We start from the raw sequence: 27814 nt of genomic DNA, 5'->3' as shown, positions 1-27814 counted from the left end.
CAGTTTTCTGTTGAGGAAACCTAATGTGTTAAAGGGGTTTTGGGATCAAGTGTGCTGTTGAGGACACCTAGGTGTCACCATGCATGAGTCTTCCCTGCATTACACAAGAGGCAGGTTATGTTCCCAGAAAAATTAAAGATGGCCGTACAAGAAATACAAATGTGCCCACACCCGGACTTTGGGGGCGCTGGTTCTGGCCCTGCCACTTGTTACTCTGTTACTTTATTCCACATGTCATTTGTTACTTTGGAAAGACAAACCTGGGAGTAATACCTTCCTGTCTAGTTCTCAAGTGGCTAAGTGGCCCTGAGCAAGGTTTAAATCCGGCATCGCAAGTACCCTTTGGAGAGGGTTTTAGGGACCGAGAAAGGCAGACTCCACCAAGTGTCTGTCCATCTGTCCGGGCAGCACCGTGTGGCTCAGCGTGCAGGCCGGGCCACATGCCTGGGTTTGACTCCCGTCGCTGGCCCCTGCTGTTTGTTCCAGGCAGTCCCCTAGTGCCTGTGTGCTGGTTTCCTCGTCTGTAAGATGGGGTCGGACCAGCGGCCGCACGGAGTAGATGCTATGTGTTGGCTATGAAACCGCCAGTCCACCGTGTGCTCTGTTCACATGCCTTACACATTGAGGGCTGGTCTCTAAACCAGCATGATGTGCACACGTTTCTGTGACCAGCGAGCCCTCTCACACATCACTGTGACTGGTCCTCATGGTCACCTGTGAGGCGGGCAGCACTTTCACCATCTGACAGACGAGGAGCCCAGCTCGCCCCGAGCCATCCAGGCAAGCCTCCAAGCTCGGCCAAATGCTGGCCTAGGGGAGAGAACCTTCTCACACCCCTCACCTCTGAGAAGAGAGGGCGGGCCGCTGTGCTGCTCATGACCTGGACTGCCTCATCTTCCCACGGACGAGCTGTCAGGGCTGTGTTCCTCCCAAGGTCCCCAGAACAACCAGGGGAAGAGTTCCTGAAGAAATAGGTGGATTTTAGCCACACGGACACAAACTTGGAAACAGCATTTGGCATCCCCTGAGAGCACTCAAATGGGGCTGGGCCAGAAGGCTGGGCCACGCTCGGGGCTCGCTGAGGCTCTCTCCCCACACTTTGGGGCACGACATGACCTGGCTCTGTGCTGCCCTAAGACATGGGTTTGGAACATGAAATCGTGCAGAGCTGAGCCGTCAGGCCTGAGCGGACACTGCTAGAGGAGAGAGAAGGTTCAAATCCCCCATCAAGCACGGTCTCGGACTAGGTTATTACAAAGGGTGAGGGGGAGGTAGGCATCCCAGGAGTCTAACATCCGACCCGACCTAGGCAGTATGATGGGTGACCGTGCCCTGACCCAGCCACACACTTGAACCCTGGAGACTTCAGTGAGGTAGGTGGTGTAAACCCCATTTCACAGGTGGGCAAATGAGGCAGAATGAAATGCAATAGCTCGCTTTTAATAATAACATACAAAAGTCTGGAGAAAGCCCCAAAGTAGTCCCCTGTTCCCGGAGCCCAAAGAATAAACAGATGGGCGAACAAGCCCCTCCTCTTCCTTTCCCCCCCCGAGATCCCTAAACACATCGCTGGAAAACCTGAAACATTCCTGGGAACTTCAAACAAAACCAGCCACGAAGAGACCCAGCTTCCAGCTGATTCCCAGTTGGGGAGGGCACCGTGCATCCTTGCAGATGGAAACGCCTTCATGCTGGACCAGGCTGAGCGCAGGCCTGGGGCTGGGCGGCTGCTCACACGAACCGATGGGAGTGCCCGTGTGAGCCTCTGAGCAACTCCTCTGCCTCAGTGAGCTGGTCTGAGATGGGACCAGCACACGCTGTCAAAGGACGCGAGCTCCAGGAAACCAGGGACGATGAAGCCACCCCCGCCCCCAGAAGGCGGGGCCCCCCCTAGAACCTCCCTGGGATGATGCCAGCCCCACCCCACGTCAGACACGCTTGGGCAGATACCCTGTTCTGCGCGGCTACCGAGGCCTCCCAACCACCCTCAGAATCCACATTCTGCGGGTCCCTCTGTCCGAGGCCCAGCGTGGAGTTCCAGGTTGGAGGTGTGTGTGTTGGCGGTGTTCTTTGGCTGGAAGCAAAAGGCCGTTCTGGCGGGATCGGGGCCGTCTGCTCAGCTGGAGGCCTTTCTGGAACTGGGCGTGGGTGAGGTATTCCCAGCCCAGGGCAAAGCCATCAAACTTCTTGTATTCCCATCTCCTGTTAGAACAAAGTGGTAAACTGGGAAGGATGAGCTGGGACTGACGCGGGTGCTGAAGTTCATCCGCATGGCATTCCAGAATCTTCAACTGGCGTTCCTCAAGAAGGTGTGGACAGTCTGATGCGCTGAGTGCCCTGGCTGGGTGGTTCCGCCTGCTGCTGGGGGCATGAGAACATAGATGCGCCGGTCCGGCCCCGCTCTGGGCATCAGCTGCTCCTCCCGGCTCTCTCTCATGGCCGCTCGGCAGCTCTAGTCCTGTTTGGGTGCAGAGGGCTCTCCAGAGATGGGTGGGGGGCGACGGGCGGGGGCACAGGGCGGAGCAGAGCCAGCAGGGGAGGGAAGAGGCACTTCAGTTTGGGCTGGTGTTCGTGGAGTCGGCCCTGGCCCCGGGAGTCGAGTGGCCTCGCCTGGCTGCGGCTCCAGCACTGGCAGGTCACAGGAGGCCCCGGTGGCGGTGGACAGGTAGGCACTTGGCAGCACTCCCAGGGCTGGGCCCGGCCGGGGCTCTGCACAGGCTCCGCACGTGGCTAGGTCATCAGGATGGGCTTCTGCCGAACTTCCAGGATGTCTAGGGCCGGCAGGAGGGAAGCAGGTGAAACAGTAACCCTCAACAGCAGTGAGTGCTAAGCAGTGCCACTTCTGAAGGAAGCCCGCCTCGGCCACTCACGCATCTCCTCTCCAGGCCTCACAGACTGCAGAGGAGACGTGTCTCCACCATCCCCACCCTGCAGACTGGGAAACGGGCCCGCAGCAACGGCACACCCTGCAGGGGCTCAGGTACAAGCTGGTGTGGGGGCCAGAGCCACGGCCTGTCACAGCTGCTGCAGGCCTGGGTCGGCGAGGTGGCCCAAGAGCCTCCAATCGCCTGTGAATCACACACACCCGGGCATGTGGCCACTCGAGGGGACAGCAGGTGTGCCAGAAAGGTGAGCAAAGGGAGGATTCTGGGAAAGCTACGGCTCCACCCAAAGTCTGAGACAAGGAGGCCAAGAGCCCTGCAAAGAAACCCACCGACAGGACGGGGCGGGACGACTGCGGGTGGCTCGCAAGCACCAAGGCCCTGGAGGTAGAGCTGGCTGTGAGGGCGGCAGCTTCCCTGTTAAAATCAGCCAGCGTTACCTGTTAAAATCCGATGCAGCGGCAAAGTGACGTAGGTTAAGTGTGCATAGAGAAGGAAGTTTCCATCTGCTCTGTTCAGCTTCAGCCAGGACCCAACCAGGGACCGTCCGGTGCCCGACAGGGACCGAGACCGCAGGTTGGTTGCATTGTGCAGATCGGCTGGAGGAGAGAAAGCCAGGTCAAGGCCCACAGCGCGGGCTGCGGGGGGAAGAGCAGGACGCCAGCTCCCAGGCCAGGCTGAGGCCACGCTCTGCTGAGGCTGGGACGCTCCTTACCAACACCCCCACACCAGCACCCACGCACTCCAGAGCGACCGCCTCCTCGCCCGTGACACCCCTCCCCCCTCCTCCAGCCAGACCCACGCCTCCACCTCCAGGAAGGCTTTGGCCACCCCTCATCTCTCCCTTCTCTGTCTCGAGCTCAGTCTCCTCCAGGGGGGCTGGTACACAGAGCGTGTAATTCTCTGCTTCCGCGGGCCCTGTCCCTGGAACTAGGCACTGCCACCTGCAGAGCATGGGAGGGGCAAGCCTGGGCCGACCTGCACCGTTACCCAGTCCTGCGGTCCCGGCTGGGGGAACTTGCCCCAGAGAGGTAGACTAGGGCAGTGATCAATACTTCTCACTGACTCGGGAACGGGCCCAGGTGGGGAAGGGGCTGGCCCAAGTTCACACAAGAGCAGGTCGAGGCCAGTGCTGGAGTCCCTGACCCGGGCCTTGCATAGGCGGGGCCCCTGCCTCTTGGTTCCAGCAGTCAGGACAAAGGCTGCCACCTCTTCTGACCAATGCTGCAGCCCCAGCTCCCCGCTGGGGGAGGTGCTCAGTGGGAGTTATCAGCGAATCCTTCACTTCCTTATTTTTTTTTTTTTTTTGGAGATAGTCTCACTCTTGTTGCCCAGCCTGGAGTGCAATGGTGCAATCTTGGCTCACTGCAACCTCTGCCTCCCGGGTTCAAGCAATTCTCCTGCCTCAGCCTCCAGAGTAGCTGGGATTACAGGCTCCTGCCACCACGCGGGGCTAATTTTTTGTGTTTTTAGTAGAGACGGGGTTTCACCATGCTGGCCAGGCTGGTCTCGAACTCCTGACCTTAGGTGATCCACCCACCTCGGCCTTGCTAAATGCTGGGATTACAGGTGTGAGCCACTGCGCCTGGCCAATCCTTCACTTCCATACACTCAACAGACAGGCACACAGTGCAGAGCCAGGCGCCCACTGGGTCCTGAGGATGACGGTGAGGAAGGCACGTGGTCCACGCCAGCAGAGCGTGGCAGAACCTCCCAACCTGTCTGTGATGGCCACCCCTGTCCTCAGGAGCCATTTCCCACAGGGTCTGCTGAGTGGCATTTTAAATATGCTAATCTGATTGTGTCACTCCCTTGCTTAAAACCCCCCCATGGCCTCCCTGGGGGCTCTGGGAACGACTCCTGTATTCTGGACAGTCACTGAGCGCGGACAGGGAGCAGGTGCAGGCGCTCAGGAGAGAGTGCAGACTGCCTGGGCAGGACTGCGGGGCACAGGAACACCCAGATACAGACACCCAGAGTCTGGGGGACAGGGGCACAGGAGGCTGGGGGGAGGCTGCACGAGGTGGCGACTCTGTCACCAAAGAGCACACGGTCCTGGGAGGCTGCACAGAGCTAGCAAGGCCGGGCCTCCCCCTGAGGGTGAGCTGACCCAAGGGAGGGGAGCCCTCCTCTCTCCCTCCACAGCCGGTGTGTGTGGAGCCATCAGATCACCCATCGGCCTTCTTAAGCAGGCTGAAAGGTCTTAGAAAGGTGGGGAATCCCCTGAAACTGACATACTGCTGCACATCTGGGCTCCAAGCACTCTGCCAAGGAGATGCCTGGGCCCACCAGGACGGGACCCCCGGAGGCAGCCATTTCTGTCCGTCCCCGGCTCTACCCTCAGCTCCTGGAGGCGTGGCTGGCACATGGCACCCACTCTCTAAGTGTTGCTGAATGAACAAATGAATGAATAAATAAATGGTCTGGATCAAGAGGAGACTGAAGGGTGCAGGGGCCCTAGGGCACGGAGTAGGGGGTCACCTCCGCCGTCGTCCTCCCGGAAGAACTCCTCGCTGTCGTTGGCCGAGTGAGACTTCTTCATCTCGGCGATCCGGTTCCGGGGCACCTTCCTCTTGAGGGATGGGGAGAAGAAGGCGGGCCGGTTGTTCCGCTCTGGGGTGGGGGGCGTGCTGAAGGAGGTCACCTGGGAACAAGGATCCAAAGTCACCAGAGCAGAATAGCCCCATACCCGGGGGTCCCAACGCCCCTCCTCTCCCGTCCTCAAACAACCTGACACAGCTCCCAGGGAAGAGGCCGCTCAGCCAAGAGGATCCAGCCCCAACTGGCCCGTGCTAGGTGGGGCCTAGAGACTGGAAGATGCGTTCCAGCCCAGGGGCCAGCAGGCCACCTGGCCACCAGTGCTGCCCGAGGAGCGACCAGGCTGCTGCCGCAAATGGCAGAAAGACCCCGTCCTCTGGGCCTCAGACACTGGTTAGGGGGATGTTCAAGCACAAATGAACAACAGCTGCTGACGCTGAGTGAGCACTGGCCCCACAGAGACCCACCGAGCCTCCCAGCTCCATGAGACAGGGGCTAGCGTCAGCCCATCTGACGGATGGGGAAACTAAAGCAGGGACTGAGACCTTGGCTTGCCTGTGGTCACCAAGCAGGATGGCAGCAGCCCTGTCTTCTGTCCTCCAGGGGACACGCTCCTTATCCTACTTCTCAGGGCTGAAGTGGCCCCATCCCTCTTGTTCCCAGCACCCCTCACAGGAGATGCTGTGCTAAGTGTCTCTAGGCCTCTGTCTCCTCCCCACTTCTAATCACGTTTGGTTCTGGTCACCAAACATTCACACCCACTCAGGGCCAGGCAGCCATAGCACTAAGGACAGATAGGCACATCGCAGGTCCCTGCCCTCAAGGAGCTCACAGTCTGCTGGGGTGACAGACTCAGAGAGTGACAACCATAGACAGCATGCTGGCTGTGGAGACAGAGAAAGAGAAGCACAGGATACATGAAGCACAGAGGCAAAAAGGATCCACAGCCTGGGAAATCAGGGAAGGCTTCCTGGAGGAGACGCCGCTGGAGCTGGGTCTTGAAGGACGAGTAGGAGTTCGCCAGGTGAAGAAGGGGGGGAAGGGCGTTCCAGCCAGAGGGAACTTGGCCCATCTCCTCCCTCCTCCCCATGCCAACAAGAATCTGAGGAGCAGGATGAGCTGGGACCGAGACTTCGGGAGCCCCGTCAGCCTCCTCGTCAAGGCTCCGACATCCACCAAAGTCCTGGCAGCTGCTGGGCTCCAGACGGTGTTCCCACAAGCCGGGGAAGGTTTTCAAAAGATAAAAGAAACAAACAGCACCAACCACAATACACAGAGTCAGCATGTGTCACGCACTGGCTCCAGACGACCCCGCAGGAGAAGGAGACAGGTAATAGCAGGCGCACAGGTGGCAGTCCCCAGGGGCCAGCCCCGCTGCTGACCCTGTGTGACCCTAGCACGTCCCTCCCCCTGAATCCCACGGCTGCCCAGTTGCTAAGGCACCAGGGACTTTCACACCCCTCACAACCACTCCCACTGGACAGATGGGAAAACCAAGGCTCAGGCAGGTCTAGTGAGCTATGGTCACTCAGCCCTCACGCTGTGGCTGGAGACGGCACCCACATTTGTCCAGCCCAGAGCTCGGGCCACATCTTCATAAGGACTTTCACACACACATTTTGTCAGAGTCCCAGGGGATAATTAAGGACCAGGAAGAAGAATCAGGCCCTTTATCTCAGAAAGGAACTCAGAAATATAAACCACCTCATTCCAAAGATGAGAGAGGCCGCTGCCTGCCGTTCTCACCCATCTTTGCAAAACATAGCACTTGCTGTCTTTGGATTGTAAAACACATTCATTACAGAAGATACTCCCCCCACCCCAACAAAAAAAAGGTATACAGAAGAGAAAGAAAACCAACATCTGACCGCCTGGAGATAAGTATGGTTAAGATCTTTCTCGAATTAAAAGTATAACAAACACACACTCCCTCATCGCAGGCATGTCTGCAGTAAAGCATTGATTACATTCCCATGCGTCTGCTTTCCAAGTAGGTCAACAGCAACTACAGCGGCTGCCACCTGGGAATCCTCCTGAGGGCCAAGCCCCAGACTCCTCAGAGCCTCCCAAATACTGAAGGGGCAGGTATCCTCGTGCCCTGTTTCTAGATGAGAAAACTGAGGCTTGGAGAGGAAGAGACACACCCAAGGTTGTGAGAGCAGCAGAGCAGGATTCTGGCTGTGGGCGGCATCTCTCCTGGACAACGGCTGGGCAGGACTGCCCCGGACCTGTGCCACGGGCACCCCCCGCCCAGCACACCTGTCCTCTTCCAAGACCTACGGCTCTGGGCAGCCCCTCTGCAAGAACCAGGCAGAGCAAAGCAGCCAGTGGGCTGGAGGCCTTCTCCTGTCTGTGCCCCATTACAGGCTGCTGGGAGCAAAGCCGCTGCTGACCTCAGCCTCCCGCCCTGGGGAAGGAGGGTGGCCTCGAGACAGAGCAGGGGCCCAAGCCCAGTGCTATCCCAAGACAGCGTGTGACCTGGGGCAAGCTGGCAAGTCTGGTTTCCAGGTGTGCGAGGCAGGAACGCCTCTCCTGCAGCAGTGCTTCGTACAAACCGCGGGGCAGAGCTGGGTGGTCTAGGCCTCTGCATGCTCTGGCTGGCCCTCAGCCACCATCATTCCCATCTGACTCACCGGGGAAGGCTGGCCATGTACCCACGCTCACCCAGCAGGTCCACCCAGCAGGTTCACCCAGGCAGGTGCCAGGGCCGGGCCTGGGTCCCCAGCCAGTCTTTTCTGCCCACTGGCCCTGTGGACTCAGCCTGGCTTTGCGGCATCTCAGGGAGGCAGAAAGAGGCCTGGCCCAGCACCAGCCTGCGGTGTGACCTTGGCCGCAGCCCTCCAGGTCTGCAAGGCAGGAACACCTCCCCCGCAGCAGCGCCTCCTACAAACCACTGAGCAAAGAGAAGGGCTGGGGGTCCAGCCTCCGCACGCTCGGCACCTCGGCCTGCACACTGGTGGGTGGGGATGATGACACCTTTGTCCCCGGGGGGCCGTGAGCACGGGGGAAGACAGTGGAAAGTGAACCCGAGGGACGAGAGCCCCAGCCCCCAGCCATGCAGCCCTTACCCGCTCGTGCATGGGCGAAGCTGGGCTGGAGTCCTCTTCAGTCCCACAGGGGGACGTGTCACCTGTGGACACTCGGCTGACCGCCATCTCGGCGTGGCCCTTGCCCTGGGGGCCCTTCATGCGCACAAACTCCATGTTGTTGTACTTGTAGAAGCCAAACGACATCTTCTGTGCCATGCGGGCGGCCACGCTCACCTGGGGGCCGGCGGGGCAGCCTGAGTCAGGGAGGTGGCGATGGCTCCATGGGGCCCCTCCCCGGGACATGAACAGCCAGGGTGACCATCCCTCAAGGAGCGGGGGCTGCCCAGGAGGGAGGGTCTGAGCCAGCAGGCGGGGCAGCTGGAATGGAACCACATCCCTGCCTGGTGCCCCTCCTGGCGCCCCTCCCACCGCCCCATGAACCACACGCCAAGCTGAGGACAGGGCGCCAGGCTGAGGACAGGGCGCCAGGCTGAGGACAGGGCGCCAGGCTGGCAGCAAGGCTGGCTGTAGATGGTGCCTGCTGGGGGACAGCAGCCTGCCCACATCTGCTTGCTTAGTTGGGGGCGACTCGGAGCGCTTCCAGGGCCAGTCGCAGGAAGCGAGTGACACTATCAGCCATCACTTCCCAGGGAACTAGAGACTGAGGAAGTCCCGCTCATTTCAGATGAAGGCAAGCGGCCCGCGTGGGCTGAGGCCGACCATGAAGAATGATGTGAAGAGGGCCAGGGAGCGCCTAGAAGGAGCCCGGGGGCTGCGGGTGCCCCTGGTGGCCACTACCACGCAGAAGCAGGCTGGGAGGCCTCGTGGTGTGGACCAAGGTGGGCTGTAGAGCCGCCGACCCCGGGCCCGGGAGCGCCTGTGAGGCTGCCCCGCACTCACCCGGTTGTCATACACCTTCTTGAGCGCCTCATAGCGGATGGAGCCCTGAAAGATGACCCCCTGGAACGTGTTGGTTTTGTCACTGGCCACCAGCTCCACACAGACCATCTCTCCTTCTCCCACAGTCATGTCGCTGAACACCTGGGGCAGGGCACAAAGAGACAAGGACATGACCATCGGCTCCCACCGCCCACACCACAGCCTGGCCCAACCGGCAGGGAGGGCTGCTCGGAAAACCCATTGTACAGGGGACAGCTGGCTCTCTGTCACACACTCCTGTGGCCCCATGCCCTCCAAGGCCCATGGGACAGGAACAGCCTCACATTGGGGCAGGGGCTGAGCAGCAGAGGAGGACAGGGACCCTTACGGAGACGCTGGGACTGGCGGAAGACGCACGCCCTCATGACGGTTCACCAGGACCGTCGGCCACTGTCTGGGCCCCTCCACACCGCCTGGGGTGCCCAGCCCTGCCCGCCACATCTTTGAGGCTCCTGTGTAGCCAAAGGCTCAGTGGTGGTGGCAGGGTGACTGCCCACCTGGGGTGACAATATCAGACTAAGGTGCCACAGGCCCTATCCTGCCGCCTTAACGAGTCGTTGCTCCCAGGGTCTGGCGCACAGACTGAGCTCCGAGGACACAAAGACTTAGATGCAAATCTCAGCTCTGCCACGCAGGAGCTGCGTGTGCCTGGGGAGGGGACACGACCTCCCCGAGCCTGGGATCTTCCTGCGGACGCGCATGCCTTCCTTCTCAGTCTTCAGGACCCTAAGGGCCTCGGATGCGCACAAGGACCCCGACCAGGGCCTCAACAGAGGAGAGACACGGGTGGGCAGAGCAGGGAGTGAGGCGCGACCGGCTCCCTCCCCACCCTCCCAGCGCCCTGTGTTTCTCAGTGAGTCTCATTCTGCCCAGGCCTGTTTCCCAAACCTTAAAACAAAGGCTTGGCCCAGATAACTCCGGAAACCCCATCCCTCTTTGACATCCTAGGATTCCAAGTCAGTGCAGGCGTGGAGGTGCTTCTTTATAGTTTACTGGCACTAATAATGGCTCCTCCTGCCCGGGCAGCGCTGCTTGCGAGAGTTTATGAGGCCTCCTCCCACTCAGGAGCCTTTTGGTCTTCAGCCCTGACAGTAAGTAGGACAGGTGACAGTAAGTAGGACAGGTGACAGTAAGTAGGACAGATGATCATGACACTGCTTTTACAGAGGAGGAAGCGGAGGCTGCGCCAGGGGAATTCACCTGCCCACAAGCAAACACCAGGAAGAGAGCGAGCCACGTCTGCCTCAGCTGGACTCTTCCCGGCTCCAAGCCACCCACGCCTTTCTGCAAGGCTAAGGCGGGGGGGAGAAGCGCCTGACACCCATATCCCGAGGAGGGGAAGCTAAGGAGAGGGGCCCTGCGTGGAGCTCACCTCCTCGAAGCTGTCAATCATGAAGAAGATGTTGGGGTAGCTGATCTTGGACTCTTCCCCTTTGCTGTCCATGGGGTGTTTACTCGGGGACGCGAACACTTGCTGGAAGAAAGCAGATGTGGAGGACAAGTGAGGCCCTGCCCCGCACACAGGCCCCGAGTCAGTCCAAGCCAGTAGAGAGAGGCCACCTGGCCCAGAGCCGGTCCAAAGCCACAGACCTCCCCGGAGATGTGAGGGATAAGCTGATTCTGTGCTCCTCGAATGGGATACAGGATCCCAGGAGCTCAGCGGATTTCTGGAGTCAGACCCCTCACCTCAGGGGCAGAGAAGTAAGCGGGAGGACTTGTCTCTCTCAAATGCTGGGCAGCCAGAGGTCTACCACGCGGGGGCTGAACTGGCAGTTGGGAGGCGGGGGCTCCCGCGCCAGGGCTCACCTGAGATTTCTTCTTATGGATGTGAATGTCCCCGCCATCGGCACGTGTGCACACCGCACAGGTCACCATGTAGTCCAGCTAGAAGAGAGCATGGTTCAGCACGCAGGGAGGGGTCAGCCACCCCTCGGGGCCAATCCGCAGCCCCAGCCATCCACCCCATACCTTCTGCAGGATGAGATTCAGGCAGACGCTCTCCTCCCAGTCGATGTCAGGGTCTCCCAGGCCTGGTAGCTTCTTGGAGTCCCGCCGGTACACCTCCACCTCCACCTCGGGCTCAGTAGCCTGCGAGGCCCACAGCAGAAGTGAGTGTCCAGGGCCCACTGTGGTCCAGGCGCTCTTCTTCGCCCTGACTACTATGCTGGGCAGGTATTACGATGGACAAGGACTCCACTTCTTTTTTGTCATTATTTTTTGTGACAGGGTCTCACACTGTTGCCCAGGCTGGAGGTGCAATCACAGATCACTGTAGCCTCAACCTCTTGGGCTCAAATAATCCTCTCACCTCAGCCTCCCAAGCATCGGGGACCACAGGCACATGCTACCACACCCGGCTAATTTTTAAGATTTTTTGTAGACATGGGGTTTCGCCATGTTGTCCAGGCTGGTCTCGAACCCCGGGGCTCAGGTGAGCCTCCTGCCTCGACCTCCCAAAGTGCAGGGATTACAGGTGTGAGCCACTATGCCCGGCCAGAACTCCAATTCTTGTTCCCCAGTTCTCTAGTGATGGGAGATGGGACACGGGGGCCATCCATTCTCCTCGCTGAGCCTCAGTTTCTTCATCTGTACAATGGACTAAGGGCATCTTCCCCTCAAAGTTGTCACAATGATTTGAAGAGCTAATATTTGCTAAGTGGCACCAATGATAATAGTGATCCCTATTGAGCTCTTAGTGGATGGCGGGATCTGGGCTACACATTTCACAAATTATTAATCCTTTCACAGCAACCCTGCAAGGCAGGTATTAGCCCAGTGTTAACAGATCAGAGTCAAGTTTACTGAAGATCAAATAATAAACACAAATCAGAGAGAAAGCAAGCATGTCTATACCTCTCCTAGGAGACTGGCTTTCAATTTCTTTTTTTTTTTGAGACAGAATCTCGCTCTGTCACCCAGGCTAGAGTGCAGCACGATCTCGGCTCACCGCCTCCTGGATTCAAGTGATTCTCCTGCCTCAGCCTCCTGAGTAGCTGAGACTACAGGCACGCGCCACCACACCTGTCTAATTTTTGTATTTTTAGTAGAGATGGGGTTTCGCCATGTTGGTCAGGCTGGTCTCGAACTCCTGACCTCAGGTGATCCGCCTGCCTTGGCCTCCCAAAGTGCTGGGATTACAAGCATGAGCCACTGCGCCCGGCCTCAATTACTTTTTTTTTTTTTTTTTGAGACGGAGTCTTGCTCTGTGGTCCAGGCTGGAGTGCTGGAGTGCAGTGGTACAATCTCAGCTCACTGCAAGCTCCACCTCCAGGTTTCATGCCATTCTCCTGCCTCAGCCTCCCGAGTAGCTGGGGCTACAGGCGCCCGCCACCTCGCCCGGCTAAATTTTTTTTTTTGTATTTTTAGTGGAGATGGGGTTTCACCATGTTAACCAGGATGGTCTCGATCTCCTGACCTTGTGATCTGCCCGCCTCGGCCTCCCAAAGAGCTGGGATTACAGGTGTGAGCCACCACACCCGGCCTCTTTTAGTTTTTGAGATGGAGTCTCGCTCTGTCACCCAGGCTGGAGTACAGTGGAACGGTCTCAACTCACTGCAACCTCCACCTTCTGGGTTTGCGTGATTCTCCTGCCTCAGCCTAACAAGTAGCTGAGATTACAGGCATCTGCCACCACACCTGGCTGATTTTTTTTTTCTTGTATTTTTAGTAGAGACAGGGTTTCACCATGGTGGCCAGGCTGATCTCGAACTCCTGACCTCAAGTGATCTACCCGCCTCAGCCTCCCAAAGCGCAGGGATTACAGGCGTGAGCCACCATGCCCGGCCTGGCTTTCAATTTTGATGCAGCTGTGCTGACTGGGGGCCTCTGGTCCTGGTCGCTCTCACAGACTCGGGCTCCGAGGGGCTGGGCATTGCTGGGCTCCCTTGCGGGTGCACAGGCCTGCGCCCCCCGGGGCAGAGCTGGGATCTATGGAAAGAGATGCAGGAGGCCAGCCTTGCCTAGGAGCGAGAAACAGACGTCTCCGGGTGGGGGGCCTCCCACTTCCACCGCCTGTGCGGCTCTGCAGTCACCCCGAGCCCCTGAGCTGAGGGTCCTAGGGCTCACAAGACTCTGCTGCTCCTCCTGGTCTCGCTTCATTGATCCGTTCATTTGATTTTGCTCAGCAAAGCATTATGGACTCAGTGAATGAAAGGCTCGTGGGCACGACTGTGGGCACAGCTGTTCAGGGCAGCCCACCGCACAGGCAGGCAAAAGAGCAGGTTCCCCATCAGAAAGGTGCCCGTGTGTGCACCAAAGCCAGGCCCGAGAGAACACTGGGAGCTGCCTGGTACCCACTGACAGGAGGGTGGCCAGGCCACCACGGTACACTCCACAGGCATTACACTGCAGTGAGACCAGACAGAGTGCAACCACCTGTGTCAACAGGCATGCCTCACAAACATGACACAGAAAGAAAGAAGCCTGAAACAAAATATACTACTATACTGCCCGGTTCCAATGTACGAGCTGTGAGAACAGGCAGAACCCACCGAGGCCACACACATGAGCTGTGAGAACAGACAGAACCCATCAACTCCACACACATGAGCTATGAGAAGACAGAACCCGCCCGACTCCACACACAGGGGCTGTGAGGACACAGAACCCACTGACTCCACACACATGAGCTATGAGAACAGACAAAACCCACTGACTCCACACACACGAGCTGTGAGGACAGAACCTGCCCGACTCCACACACATGAGCTGTGAGAACAGGCAGAACCCGCCAACTCCACACACATGAACTGTGAGGACAGACAAAACCCACTGACTCCACACACACGGGCTGTGAGGACACAGAACCCGCCTGACTCCACACACACGGGCTGTGAGGACACAGAACCCGCCTGACTCCACACACACGGGCTGTGAGGACACAGAACCCACTGACTCCACACACACGGGCTGTGAGGACACAGAACCCACTGACTCCACACACACGGGCTGTGAGGACACAGAACCCACTGACTCCACACACACGGGCTGTGAGGACACAGAACCCACTGACTCCACACACACGGGCTGTGAGGACACAGAACCCACTGACTGCACAGGAGGGTGAGCCCTGGGGTGGGGTGAAGGGGCCTCAGTGTTCTGGTCACTCTGTATCTCGGGGCTGGTGAAACCAGGTGTTCAGTCTAAAAAATCAAGCTGTGTACACCTTTGTTTTTCCGTATAGATGTTATATTGAAAACAATCTACCAAAAAGGAAAAGGTGACACTGGGGTCAGGGCTTCGCTGCTGGCAAGCTGTGTGACCCGGGGGAGCTTCCTCCCTGTCTCTGAGCTTTGGTTTTCTGAGTGGGTGTGAAGATGATCTGCACCTTAGGGTCCTGAGGTGTCCCGGGACCATGACACAGGGCTCGGGCCACCAGCGCAGAGCCAGCAGCACACAGTTAGGTCCCCCTCCTGCCAAAGGCACAATGGGCTGCCCAGGAACATGGAGCGTTTTGTTCAGGGCTGGAGCAAACAGAGGGCAGGAAATCCAGGACATCCCTCCCTAGGAAAGGCTGGACTGGGGATGTCCCTCGTGCCCTGGAGCACTGCGGGGTTCCCGGCATTCTGTCCCCCTGATACTGCAGCTCCTGCCAATCCACCCTCCCCTGCTAGGTGCAGGAGGCCCGGCCGGTTGCTATGGCGACCGGGTACCAGCGGGATGGGCATGGGGAGGGGGCGGGAAGCAGCCAGGCTGCCGCAGAGGACTTGCAGTGCGCAGGCGCCTCTGCAGGGCCCCCACCTCCATCCAGGGCTCAGGGCTTTTGCCAGGAGGGTCTCCCCATCTCCCCATCAGCGCCTCCAGCCCGCCCCCTGCAGGCCACCCTCAGCACTGCAGCCCGGCAAGCTGGGAAAAATGCCAAGTTGGGGCAGCCCCAGGACTCCACCCCCCACCAGGCCCCGCAATCTCCATCGGCCAAGTCTGGCAGGTCCCATGTGGCACCCATCACACACCCTCCCGCTCTGCACTCGCTGGTCCCTCCACGGGGCGTGTCAGCCCACTGCTGCCCGCTCTCTCTGTCCTACAATCTGCCCACCAGATGTCACCTTCTGCACTCTCCCCACCGCCCCGCTCCTCTTCCCACCATCACAGCACTGATGGCTCCGTACCACTGGCTACACTGTCTGTCTGTCCCAACAGACTGAGGCCAGATATGAGTCATTTCTGTGCTCCCAGCACTGAGTGTGGGGGGGCATCTGCACATGGTTCACAGTGGGTGTCACAACGGAATATGCTAGCATGTGAATAGCTGGACTGCCACCTGCTCCCGTGGGACTCAGGCTTCCCTGACCTTGACACCCCCAAATTTTCAGCAGAGCTTGGATGTGGCCCCATCCCCACTGCTCCAAATTCCTCAGGCCTGGATCTAGGGCTGTGCTTTCTCAGTGGAGGGCTCTCACCTTTAACTTCTCCTCCACCCAAGACGGACCCCTCATCTGATGTTCCTTTCTCCTCCCCCTACCCCAGCCTATCTGGGGTGCACACAACCCATCCTCCCACCTCCCTGTCTGCCCTCTTGACCAGAGTCGTGACCTCTCTGGAATCAAAATTCAAAGTACAGCTGACAGTATCTCAAATGCGCCAAGTCCTCGTTAGAGCCCCTGCTTGCAGCAGACTCTGCCTTGGGGAAAAGACCAACATTTGGGGGTGGGGGAAAGGTTCTCTGCAACCTGAACTCCAGCAGAAGCTGAGAGGCCGGAGTGGACGGAGACAGGGGCAGGGTCCACAGCCCTGGGACGACAGAGGGCCTGAGCCTCTGAGTTCCAGCTCCCATGGGTGAGAGCAGTGCCTCCCCCCAGAGCTGTGCTGAGGTTAGAGGAGCCTGTGCCCGCCATGAGGGTCACAGGCAGTGAGGATCCCGAGGCACCAGCCATCTCCCTGCCAAGGGCACTCATGTGGTCATGCCAACCCCAAACATCCCAGCCTCCCAGGTGTCCACAATGGGAGGGCCCTCACCTTTCAGGGCACCTGCCCTGATTCCCCTTTACCCCAGAGAGGAGATGACCTGGCAATGTCATATGGTAAACCAGGGGGAAGCAAGACTGGCCATGAAAGCTGGTCTCTCGACTGCACACCCAGACAGGGCGGGCGTGGCAGCAGGTTCTGAGGGGCCGTGAGCCAGCTCCAGAAGGTTCTTACTCAGGGATCCCATCACCAGTCAGTCCGTCCTCCTCTTCATCCCTCCCAGAAAGCATCCCCTGCCTGCCTGAGTGGCTCCAGTCCCTGCCCACCTGCCACTGAAACTGCTGTGCTAAGGCCGCCACCCCTCCCTGGTACCAAATCCAATGGGCCCTTCAGACACTGCACCCCACTGGCTGCCCCCACTTCTCCAGACTTCCCCTCCTGGGCTGCCCTCCCCTCCTGGGCTGCCCTCCCCTCCTGGGCTGCCCTCCCATCCTGGGCTGCCCTCCCCTCTCCTGGCTCTTCCCCCACCTCTCTGGCCAGTTGCTCATGGTCTCTTGCTGGTCCCTCCAAAGTGGGGCTAGCTCAGGGCTCAGGGCCAGCATGAAGGCACCCAGGCCTGCCCACTTGCAGAAAATCCATCCCGCATGTGTTCAGGCTCAGAAAATGGGCCCAAGGCAAGGCCAGGCTCCAGGTAATCCCTACATTAGCCTCTGACCACAAACATGGCCCCAGAGTCACAGAGCCGGGCAGGCTGCAAGTTCCAGACCTGGCTCCACGGCCCTCTCATTTCTTGTTTTTAAAGGAAAACAAAAGCATGTCCATGTCTGGCATATGGGGTTGCTTAAACATTTTACAAACTGCAAAAGCCTGTGAAAAACAGAGAAGGAAGCATGCAAAATGTATTTTATTAGCTCCTCCCACACTTAGATTTAGTGGATGAAATATGTTAGGTGAATCACTTCGTCTCCGAGCCCTCCGTTTCCTCATCTGTGACAAGGATAAGAACACCCACCTTGTCGAGCTGTTGGGACTTCACAATGAGGCTGAGAAGAAGAGAGCTCAGCACTGTGTCCAGATGATGGCGAGGGCTCAATAAGTAGAAGGCACCGTCATCATCACCACCACTGAGCCACGTCACCCTGCCATGGCTGAGGGAGGGCTCTGGGCTCTGGAGCCCGACCTTTGCTCTACCATCTACTGACTAATTATAAGAGGCCAGCCGATCAGCTGTCTCTGAACCTGTTTCCTGAAAGCTACGATGGTGACAGCAATCACTGCCCTTCAGGGTCACAGTGAAGATGAATGACAATGTGCACAGACACTCAGCACATCCAGATTTGCACATGAGACTGTCTACACAGTTCCTGGAATACAGTAGGTGCTCAATAAATATCACTCACCCTCTTTGCTATGCATGAGCACTGAGGAAAGCCCACATGCACGCCGAGAGCAGACACCACAGGGATGCTTGGGGCACGGACGCAGGGGCAGGGGCCACTCACCTTCCTCCCGTCTGCACCGCTTTCGCTGCCAGAGTACGCCAGCTTCCGGCGCACATAGAAAAGCATGTCGTCCTGCCGGGGAGCCCATTTCTCCATGAAGTAGGTGGAGAACATCCAAGTCCAGAAGACAATGCGGTCATCCTTGAAGCACCCTGCAGAGGGAGGCCAGACAGGAGTGAGGAAGGACGGCCACCCTGGCCCTTGCAGCATGGCCTTGGCCAAGCTGTGCCCATACCCCCACATTTCTGGCCAGAAATTTGCCAGGGCTCTGAGATGCGCTGCCCCTCCCTCACCACTCCCGACCCCCACCCATGGGGCATCCAGAGAGGCTGGAGGACACCCCCCGGAGGCCCAGTTCCTCCGCCCAGCAGCAGCCTGAGAGCCCGTGCTCCCAGCCCCACAGTTGAGCCCGACTCCAGCCTGGGGATGAATCAGCAGCTTCAGTGGAAAAGGAAAATCCCAAGGAGCCAGAAACGCCACTGGCTGGCGGCTGTCTGGGCTGGAAGCCGGGAAGGCTTGGCTGGGGGGGGCCTTTGGAGAGGCAGGGCTCTCACCAACATCTCTCACCCCCACCCACTCCCCGATGGCTGCGGCAATCCCAACGGGAACCCGACTTAAAGGGACAGCCGCCCTCCGAGGCTGCAGGCGGAACCGCGGGGAGACAGCACCTGCCCCACCCCTGCCCTGCGTCTGCATTGCTGGCCCTGAATGCTCGCCAGCTTCGTGCTCATCTGATCCTCACGGGGACGTCTCCTTGTATTACAGATGGTATTTCTTTATGATAAATATTTGCAATATTTTCTTGCAAAAGAGAAAAAGCCCACCGGCTTTGGTAGGGAAGACCTGGGTTTCCGTTCCAGCGCGGCTGCTGGTGACGGGACAATGGGCGGGGGCTCTGAGCCACAGGTTCTTTGGGGCACCTGCAGACAAACCGAGACCACGGGCACACAGTAGGATCAACATAGGTGGGTCTGTCCCCTCTCTAGATGGATTCAACACTTCGAAATATGCTGCCAAGCTCCCTCTTATCAACTCAGTAGATTAAACCAGGACTGCTTTTGTTGTGTGTCTTCCTCACTGACCGGTGCGATCTAGTGCTGGTACTAGACCGCACTAGTCCAGCTGGAAGGAACTAATCCTGACACTTGGAGATGGGGAACCTGAGGGCCAGTGGTGCTGGGACCCTCTCTCGCCCTCACAGACAGACCAGTGGGCCGACCAGGACTCGGCCATCAGCCAAGTCAAACGTAGAACACCCCAGCCTTGGCTGATGTCAGCCACACCACGAACCAAAGAACCAAAGAACCAGGACTCGAAGCCAGCCCCCGCCCCCGGCCCTCAGCCCAAGTGTGTTACCCACCCACGCCCATGCCCTGCCTGGCTCTTGGGCTCTAGGGCAGTGAGGAGGAGGAAAAGAGAAGGAGGCTTCACTGGTGAGGGTCGGGGTCAGCAAGCCTTGTCAGCCTCCAGGGGTGAGGGTCAGGAGAGCCCACAGGACTGGCAAGACCTCCCAGGCTCACAGGACCTGGGGAACCACACATGCATGCTGTCTGCAGAGTCGCTTTGAAATTCCTGCCGCGTTTTTGCAATAGGCAATGCCCAACTCACCCTACTACAGACCCTTGCAAAATTAAGCAAAGGGCTATGATTATTCCTGGATAAAATTCAATTCTTTGTTACCTCCTCTTAACATTGTTTCACTTTTGGTTCCCTCTTAGAGCCCAACAGAATAAGAGAATAAATTTGGTCTTTAAGGCTCATGCCTATCATCCCAGTACTTTGGGAGGCTGGGGCACGGGGGCGCGGATCACCTGAGGTCAGGAGTTCAAGGCCAGCCTGGCCAACATGGTGAAACCCCGTCTTTGCTAAAAATACAATAATCAGCCGGGCATGGTGGTGGGTGCCTGTAATCCCAGCTTCTCAACATGCTGAGGCGGGAGGATCACTTGAACCTGGGAGGCAAGAGGTTGCAGTGAACCAAGATCACGCCATTGCACTCCAGCTTCGGCAACAGAGCGAGACTCCATCTCAGAAAAAATAAACAAACAAACAAACCAATAAATAAGCCAAGTATGGTGATGGATGCCTGTAGTCCCAGCTACTCTAGAGGCTGAGGCAGGAGAATTGCTTGAACCCAGGAGGCAGAGGTTGCAGTGAACCGAGTTTGCACCACTGCACTGCAGCCTAGGCAACAAAGCAAGACTGTCTCAAAAAACAAACAAATAAACAACAACAACAACAACAACAAAAAACCAAAATCAAACCCCAAAAAAATAGCCCTTAGGAAAACTGCCAGATTCTCACAGAGTTAAACATATACTTACAAAACCAGCCACTAGCCACTCCTAGGACCTGCCCAAGAGAAATGAAACACATGTCCACCGAGACTGGCACACAAATGTTCACAGCATCTTTGTTCATAACGGCCCCAAACTGGAGACCAGGAGAATGCACACGTGTCACGATAAAAACAAACTAGTGATCCACACCACACCGCGGATAAACCTCAAACTTGTCCCGCAGAGCAAAAGAAAGCAGGCGCAAAAAGCTATTTACTGTATGATCCCATCCACGTGATGTTTCGGAGAAGGCAGAACTGGAGTGACTTAAAGCAGATGGGTGGCCGCCCTCAAAGGTTCTGCGTCTTGATTGCGGCGTTGGTTTCACAGGTGTGTATGGCCATCAGCACTCATCACACTTGGCCGGGTGAGGTAGCTCACACCTGTAATTCCAGCACTTTGACAGGCCAAGGCGGAAGGATTGCTTTAGGCTAGGAGTTCAAGGTCAGCCTGGGCAACGTAGTGAGACCCTGTCTCTACAAAAAAATAAAAATTAGCTGGGCATGATGGCACGTGGCTGTGGTCCCAGCCACTACAGAGGCTGAGGTGGGAGAATCCCTTGAGCCCAGGAGTTCAAGGCTGCAGTGAGCTATGATTGAACCACTGCACTTCTACCTGGGGGACAGAATGAGACTCTGTCTCTAAAAGCGTATTAAAAAATAAAATTTAGGCCAGGCGCGGTGGCTCACACCTGTAATCCCAGCACTTTGGGAGGCCGTGGCAGGTGGATCACTTGAGGTCAGGAGTTCAAGACCAGCCTGAGCAACATGGTGAACCCCAATCTCTACTAAAAATACAAAACTTGGCTGGGCGCGGTGGCTCAAGCCTATAATCCCAGCACTTTGGGAGGCCGAGACGGGCGGATCACAAGGTCAGGAGATCGAGACCATCCTGGCTAACACGGTGAAACCCCGTCTCTACTAAAAAATAGAAAAAACTAGCCAGGCGAGGTGGTGGGCGCCTGTAGTCCCAGCTACTCGGGAGGCTGAGGCAGGAGAATGGTGGGAACCCGGGAGGCGGAGCTTGCAGTGAGCCGAGATCGCGCCACTGCACTCCAGCCTGGGCGACAGAGCGAGACTCCGTCTCAAAAAAAAAATATATATATATATATACAAAACTTAGGCGGGTGTGGTAGTGCTCACCTGTAATCCCAGATACTCAGGAGGCTGAGGCACAAGAGTCACTTGAACCCGGGAGGCGGAGGCTGCAGTGAGTCGAGATGGCACCACTGCACTCCAGCCTGGGTGACAGAGCGAGACCCTGTCTCAAAAAATTAATTAATTTACAAAACATAAAAACTTATCAAACTGTTCAGTCTACATATATGCAGTTTATTTTACATAAATTATATGCCAATAAAATTGTTAAGTCGTAGCTGATGCTGGCAAGGGTGCACTGAACTGGAACTCTCCGATATGCTAGAGAATAAAACGTGAGAAGCTAATGAGCACTTTCTCATTCCTATGCATCTACCTTATGGCGGAGTGCACAATTAAAGGCCTTTTGCACAAAAACATTTCATGTGTTACTCATGAGAGAAAATAACAGCAGTAACCACGATGAAGACGATGAAAGGAAAGGACACAACATCCTGCAGTTTCTGGCATTTCCCCGAGGTAAAGCAAGCCGTATGTATTCACCCAAATCGTCACCCATCTTTTTAAAGGATGGCTATAAAGATGACATGCAGATGCACGGGAATATGTGTAATATGACGTTTAGCGGAAAAGCAGAACCCCAAGTTGCAGACACACTGATGACAACTCCATAAATCACATGGAAACACTAGAGGAAAACAGACCAGAACGGTAGGAGTGGATGAATTGAACAGAGTTGATGTTTTCCTTTTTTTTGTTGTTTTGACTTAATATTTTCAGTCATAAGATATTACTTTTTCCCATGAATGTACAACTTTTAATATCATAGGACTCATTAAGAAAGGGAGCGGGGAGAGTGGAGAGAGAAGAGATTCCCTCTCTTCAGAGGGAGGAAGGGAGGCAAACACAGACACACTCCACATCCAAGAGCCAGGAAAGGTCGGGACTGGAGGGATATCTGATTCCCGGAGGCACAGTACAATGTTAGGAGCTGCAGTCAAACACACGTGAGCTCAGGTCCTGACACTACCCCTCCCTACCCAGGTGGCCAGTTCATTCAACCAACCTCTCTGACCCTCAGTGACTCCACCTGTCAGATGGGCCTCTGACCTGCCACCCGCCCAGAATCCAAGGTGAGGACTTGGCTGGAAGTGAAAGCGCTCTGCTGGCTGCTCAGCTCCAGCTGCTGCAACGTGGGCTGCTGGAGACCCTCTGCTCTGCTGCCCTGCATGTCAGAAACACTGACACCAAGCACAGCAGTGTGACCTGCCTGGATGACGTCAGTGGATCCCAAACCTTCCAGTGTCCTTTGGCCTCGCGGTGCAGTAACTGGCTGTGAATAAGCACACAAGGTACAGCTGGCCTGTGAAGTCACTGCTGACTCTTTCTCCCACAAGCAAACCCCTTCTCCCTTTACCCTTTCCCAGGGCCTGCCGAGCAAGAAATCCCCTGGGTCACAAGCCCTGGGAGCTTCTAGTCCAGCACAGAGCCTCCTCATCTCCAGACTTCCGTCTGTCCCTTCTCCCTGCTGTCTTGCCAGTCAGGGCTGCAGGTCTTCCCCACCCTCAAGCACAGTGGAGACTTATGGAAGCAGATGTCGCCCCCGAAAGCTGAGCCAGGCTCACTGTGGTAGCACCTCGGACAGCTCTGTGCCCGCGGGCCTGCCTTCCCTCCCTGGGTCCTATGGAGCCAGATTACTGTCCATTCTCCTCATCTGAGGCAACCGTGAACACTGAATTAGTCAATACCAGCCCACTGGCTCCTAGGGGAAATACAAGGTTAGGGTCCTCTGATCACATTTTCAGCAACTGATCAATTCATAACCTTGCTTTATGTATGTTTCTCTTTCAAGACACCTTATTTGAGGCCAGATGCGGTGGCTCATGCCTGTAATCCCAGCACTTTGGAAGGCTAAGGCGGGCAGATTACTTGAGGTCAGGAGTTAAAGACCAGCCTGGCCAAAATCGCAAAACCCCATCTCTACTACAAATACAAAAATTAGTCAGGCGTGGTGGCGGGCGCCGTAATCCCGGCTATTTGGGAGGCTAAGGCAGGAGAATCGCTTGAACCTGGGAGGCAGAAGTTGCAGTGAGGTAAAATCACGCCACTGCACTCTAGCCCGGGAGATAGAATGAGACTCCGTTTAAAAAAAAAAAAAAAAAGACACCATATTTAATATATAGTTCATTCACTAACATTGAACTCACGCCCAGCAACAATCAATGTTGAACGAAGCTTCTCTAACACGTGTATTTTCTCCAAAGAGTACATCACAGCCATCTCGTGCCTGGGATTAGACAGCACCTCAGCCCAGGGCCATTTTAAATCACTGACAAAAAGCACAAAAAATGCAAAAGACATGGCACTAATTAGACGCAAAAAGGACACTACTTTGCAGTGTGAGGACCGACATACGAAGATGCAGCATCGCCTTGTCCGACCTCAGCTGGAAACGTGCGTCAGGTAAGGAATTTTTCGGCACTCCATGAATGTCAGTCATTAACCTGAAAGTACCGTGAGTACCGATTCTGGGGTCACAAATACATTTCAGTGAGTAGGTGGATCCGTGAATAATGGCAATGGCCTGGACCGGGAAAACTGATATTTGCTGGGAGTTCTGGCAATCCGGCTGCCTCCCCTGCCTCAAGCGAGTGACCTGCTTCTGTAAGTCAGTCACTTTCTTCCAACTCCAGAACTGGCAGAGCCCTTTCCAGGAGAGTGACTCCAGGGATGAGCAGGGAAGAGGGCGCGTGGGAAGTGAGCATTAAGCCTGGGCCGTCCACACCCCAGTGCAGTGTCCGCCACCTCTGAGTTGCCACTAGTTCTCCTCCTAGTTCTGCACGACACCAGACGGGTGACATGCTAGCACCAACGGCTCAACAGTGCTAGTTTCAGGAGCGAGGAATGTGATGACAGCTCACATGTGCCCTGCACCCTACAGTTTGTTTACTTATTTATTCATTCATTTATTTTTGAGATGGAGTCTCGCTCTTGTCGCTCGGGCTGGAGTGCAATGGCACGATCTCGGCTTACTGCAACCCCGGCCTCCCAGGTTCAGGTGATTCTCCCACCTCCGCCTCCTGAGTAGGTGGATTACAGGCATGCGCCATCACACCCAGCTAATTTTTTTTATTTTAATTTAATTTTATTTTTTTGTTTCTTTTAGTAGAGAGAGGGTTTCACCATGTTGGCCAGGCTGGTCTCAAACTCCTGACCTCAGGTGATCCACCTGCCTCAGCCTCCCAAAGTGCTGGGATTACAGGCGTGAGCCACCACGCTCAGCCCACCCTACAGTTTATAAAACCCTTCCACCCATTGTCTTTTCAGATCCTCAGGGCAACTTTATGAGGTGGGGACAACCTCAGCTTAGTTTCAAACCTCAGTTTTCATTGTCAGCCAAAACTTGAGACTCCAGTGGCTAGATCAGGCATATTCAGGAACTGAGACTCGAACCCAGCCCCTGCAACAGAGCTCATATCCTTCTCCTGGATAAGCCCACATCCTTATCCTTACCCTGGCCCTGCACGAGGATTCTCCCAGCTGTGTTGCAAATGCAGAAACTGAGGGAACCCAGGGGTCACCTGGTGAACAGCTAGGAAAGCAACTCGGGCTTTCAAACCTCCCCCCTCCCCCAACTTCTAAGTCCCCAGCGGAGTGGGCTCACAGGGGCCACTCTGAGCCCTGAAGCACCCCCAAGTCTTCCTGGGATAGCCTAAGAATGCCTGGAAGAACTTCGGACAAGAGCTTCATGCACGGGGGCTGTGGGATCCACTTCCCAGCCGAGTGCCAATGTAACATGATTTAATTATTTTCCACAGAGATGGTTCTTCAGATGCACACTGAAAAAGAAGGGAAACTTTTATCTTTTGCGGCCTTTCAGATGAGTCCAATCACTATACGGGATGGGGGAAGGATTTGTCAGACTGGAGTTCAAGAGCAGACTTGATTCCCGTTCGTGATGCACTGCCCAAGTGGGTAAGTGACAACCTCTCCGACCCTCCGTTTCCTCATCAGTAAAATTAGAACAGCTGCCTCCTACGGTTACCATGGAGACCAAATGAGATCCTACACAGTGCTCAGCAGCGCAACCCGCACTTAGAAACGATGAATGACAACTGCCACTCTGGTTACTATGATAACTTGGAATATTTCCCACCAACCAGACCCTGGGAATAATCACGAGTTCGACTTTAGGAGGCACTCCTTGAAACCCACCCCAACCCTTTTTTAGAAAAGGATTAAGCCATTAAACCACACAAGTTAAGCAAGTTATGGTAAAGCCCTAATTAAAATAGTTTACAGCGATTAAAAATGATGGTTCTGTTTTATAAAGAAAAATGTCCAAGAACTACTCCCAAAAAAAGTACATTAGCCCAGCAGGCCAAGAGGTTTCTGTTTTTTTTTTTTTTTGAGACGGAATCTGTTACCCAGGCTGGAGTGCTGTCACGTGATCTTGGCTCACTGCAACCTCCATTTCCCCGGCTCAAGCCATCCTCCTGTTTCAGCCTCCTTAAGTAGCTGGAACCATAGACATGCACCACGACACTCAGCTACTTTTTGTATTTTTGGTAGAGACAGGTTTCACCATGTTGCCCAGGCTGGTCTCTAGCGCCTGAGCTCAAGTGATCCGCCTGCCTCGGCCTCCCAAAGTGCTGGGATTGCAGGCATGAACCACTGCGCCCAGCCCAAGAAGTGATTTTGGGAAAGCAATTCTATCAGATCTTCAGGAAACAGACAGCTAGCTTCAGGGCTACTCACCCAACTTCAGAGCCTAAGAAACATGCCAACTCATTTTTACAAGGAGGCACAGTATTGATTTCAAAGACCACATACACAGAAAATTACAGGCTAATCTCACTTACGAATGTCAAGACAAAAATCTTAAATATAGCATTTAAAAGAATCCAGCAACTTCTTAAAAATATATGCCATTAGCCAAGCAGGATTTAATTGGGAATAAAGAATGGTTTAGGCCGGGCGCGGTGGCTCAAGCCTGTAATCCCAGCACTTTGGGAGGCCGAGACAGGCGGATCACGAGGTCAGGAGATCGAGACCATCCTGGCTAACACAGTGAAACCCCGTCTCTACTAAAAAAAAATACAAAAAACTAGCCGGGCGAGGTGGCGGGCGCCTGTAGTCCCAACTACTTGGGAGGCTGAGGCAGGAGAATGGCGTGAACCCGGGAGGCGGAGCTTGCAGTGAGCTGAGATCCGGCCACTGTACTCCAGCCTGGGCGGCAGAGACTCCGTCTCAAAAAAAAAAAAAAAAAAAAAAAAAAAGAATGGTTTAGGCCAAGCTCGGTGGCTCACATTGTAATCCCAGCACTTTGGGATGCCGAGGCGGGCAGATGACCTGAGGTCAGGAGTTCGAGACCAGCCTGGCAAACACGGTGAAACTGTCTCTACTAAAAATACAAAAAAATTAGCCGGGTGTGGTGGCACGTGCCTATAATCCCAGCTACTCAGGATGTTAAGGCAGGAGAATTGCTTGAACCCAGGAGGCGAAGGTTGCAGTGATCAAGATCGGGCCACTCCAGTCTGGGTGACAGAGTGAGACTCGGTCTCAAAAAAAAAAAAAAAGTCCAATATTAGAAAATCTATTAATATATTCATATTTAGAGCTCAAAAGAGAAATAACAGAGGATTATCTCCATAGATGCTGGAAGAACATTCAATCAAATTCAACACCCATTCCTGATTTATATTTATTATTTTATTTTGGGACAGGGTCTATGTCGCCCAGGCTGGAGCACAGTGCTATGATCATGACACACTGCAGCCTCCACCCCCAGCCTCAAGCGATCCTCCCACCTTACTTTCCCAAGTAGCTGGGACTACAGGCGTGCAATACCACGCCCAGTTCTGTTTTGTATTCTTTGTAGAGGCAGAGTTTCACCATGTTGCCCAGGCTGGTCTTGAACTCCTGGGCTCAAGCGATCCTCCCACCTAGGCCTTCCTAAGTGCTGGGATTATAGGTGTGAACCACTGTGCCCAGCTCCCCCAGCCCCCCCACTTCTCACAAAACACTGCTTCCACCCTGTGCTACGCGTCACCATCCCGGCCCATATCACCATCACTGCCTGCTCACTGGTCTCTGCATTCCACCCTGCCCACTGTTAGAACACAAATCAGTTCTCATCACTGCACGGCTCAAGTTCCTCCACCAAGCTTATTTCCTGACCTGCCCCCAGGCTCTTCACTGAAGTATCACCTCCTTCTCAGAGAGGCCTTCCCAAACCAACTGATTTAAAGTTGCAAATCCCATCCCCAATATGCCCTATCCCACTTCCAGCTTGATTTTTCTCCACAGCACTTGTCAATATCGAATATATATTTTGCCTATTTGTTCTGTTTACTTTCAGTCTTTCCCTAGTAAAGAAGTCGGCAAATTCCATGAAAGTCCAGAGAGAAAATATCTTCAGCTTTGCAGACCACAGGGTCCTGTCTCAACTACAAAATCAGCCATGGCAATACGTAAAGAAACGGACGTGGCTATGTTCCAACAAAAATTTCTTTACAGAAACAGGAAACAGTCCGGATTTGGGGTATAGTTTGCCAACACCGGCCCTACCAAAGCTGACGTATG

General features: G+C 55.6%; 1 protein-coding gene and 1 non-coding gene across 5 annotated transcripts in view; both read right to left on the bottom strand.

Moving 5' to 3' along the window:
- Positions 1-1419: 1419 nt before the first annotated feature.
- Positions 1420-27814, bottom strand: part of KIAA0930 — a 46059-nt gene continuing 19664 nt past the window's right edge. For 3 of the 4 annotated variants that reach the window (XM_028827606.2, XM_077949341.1, XM_077949340.1), the window contains 9 exons: positions 17794-17945; positions 11357-11476; positions 11195-11272; positions 10761-10862; positions 9350-9490; positions 8489-8683; positions 5364-5526; positions 3323-3481; positions 1420-2771 (listed from right to left, as the gene is read on the bottom strand). In XM_028827606.2, the coding sequence (XP_028683439.1) occupies positions 2731-2771; positions 3323-3481; positions 5364-5526; positions 8489-8683; positions 9350-9490; positions 10761-10862; positions 11195-11272; positions 11357-11476; positions 17794-17945 (1151 nt within the window). In that variant the 3' untranslated portion in view covers positions 1420-2730. Of the gene's footprint in view, positions 2772-3322; positions 3482-5363; positions 5527-8488; positions 8684-9349; positions 9491-10760; positions 10863-11194; positions 11273-11356; positions 11477-17793; positions 19514-27814 lie in introns of those variants that run through there. The other variant, XM_077949339.1, reaches the window with a different exon arrangement.
- MIR1249 (microRNA mir-1249) lies at positions 6426-6537 on the bottom strand. Its single transcript, NR_128289.1, has one exon. It is a non-coding gene; the product is annotated as a microRNA mir-1249 (primary transcript).

The sequence above is a fragment of the Macaca mulatta genome, chromosome 10 (genome assembly GCF_049350105.2).
Source record: "Macaca mulatta isolate MMU2019108-1 chromosome 10, T2T-MMU8v2.0, whole genome shotgun sequence".
NCBI lineage: Eukaryota > Metazoa > Chordata > Mammalia > Primates > Cercopithecidae > Macaca > Macaca mulatta.
The sequence above is the reverse complement of the archived record's forward strand: the minus strand, read 5'-3'. Positions and strand labels throughout refer to the sequence as shown.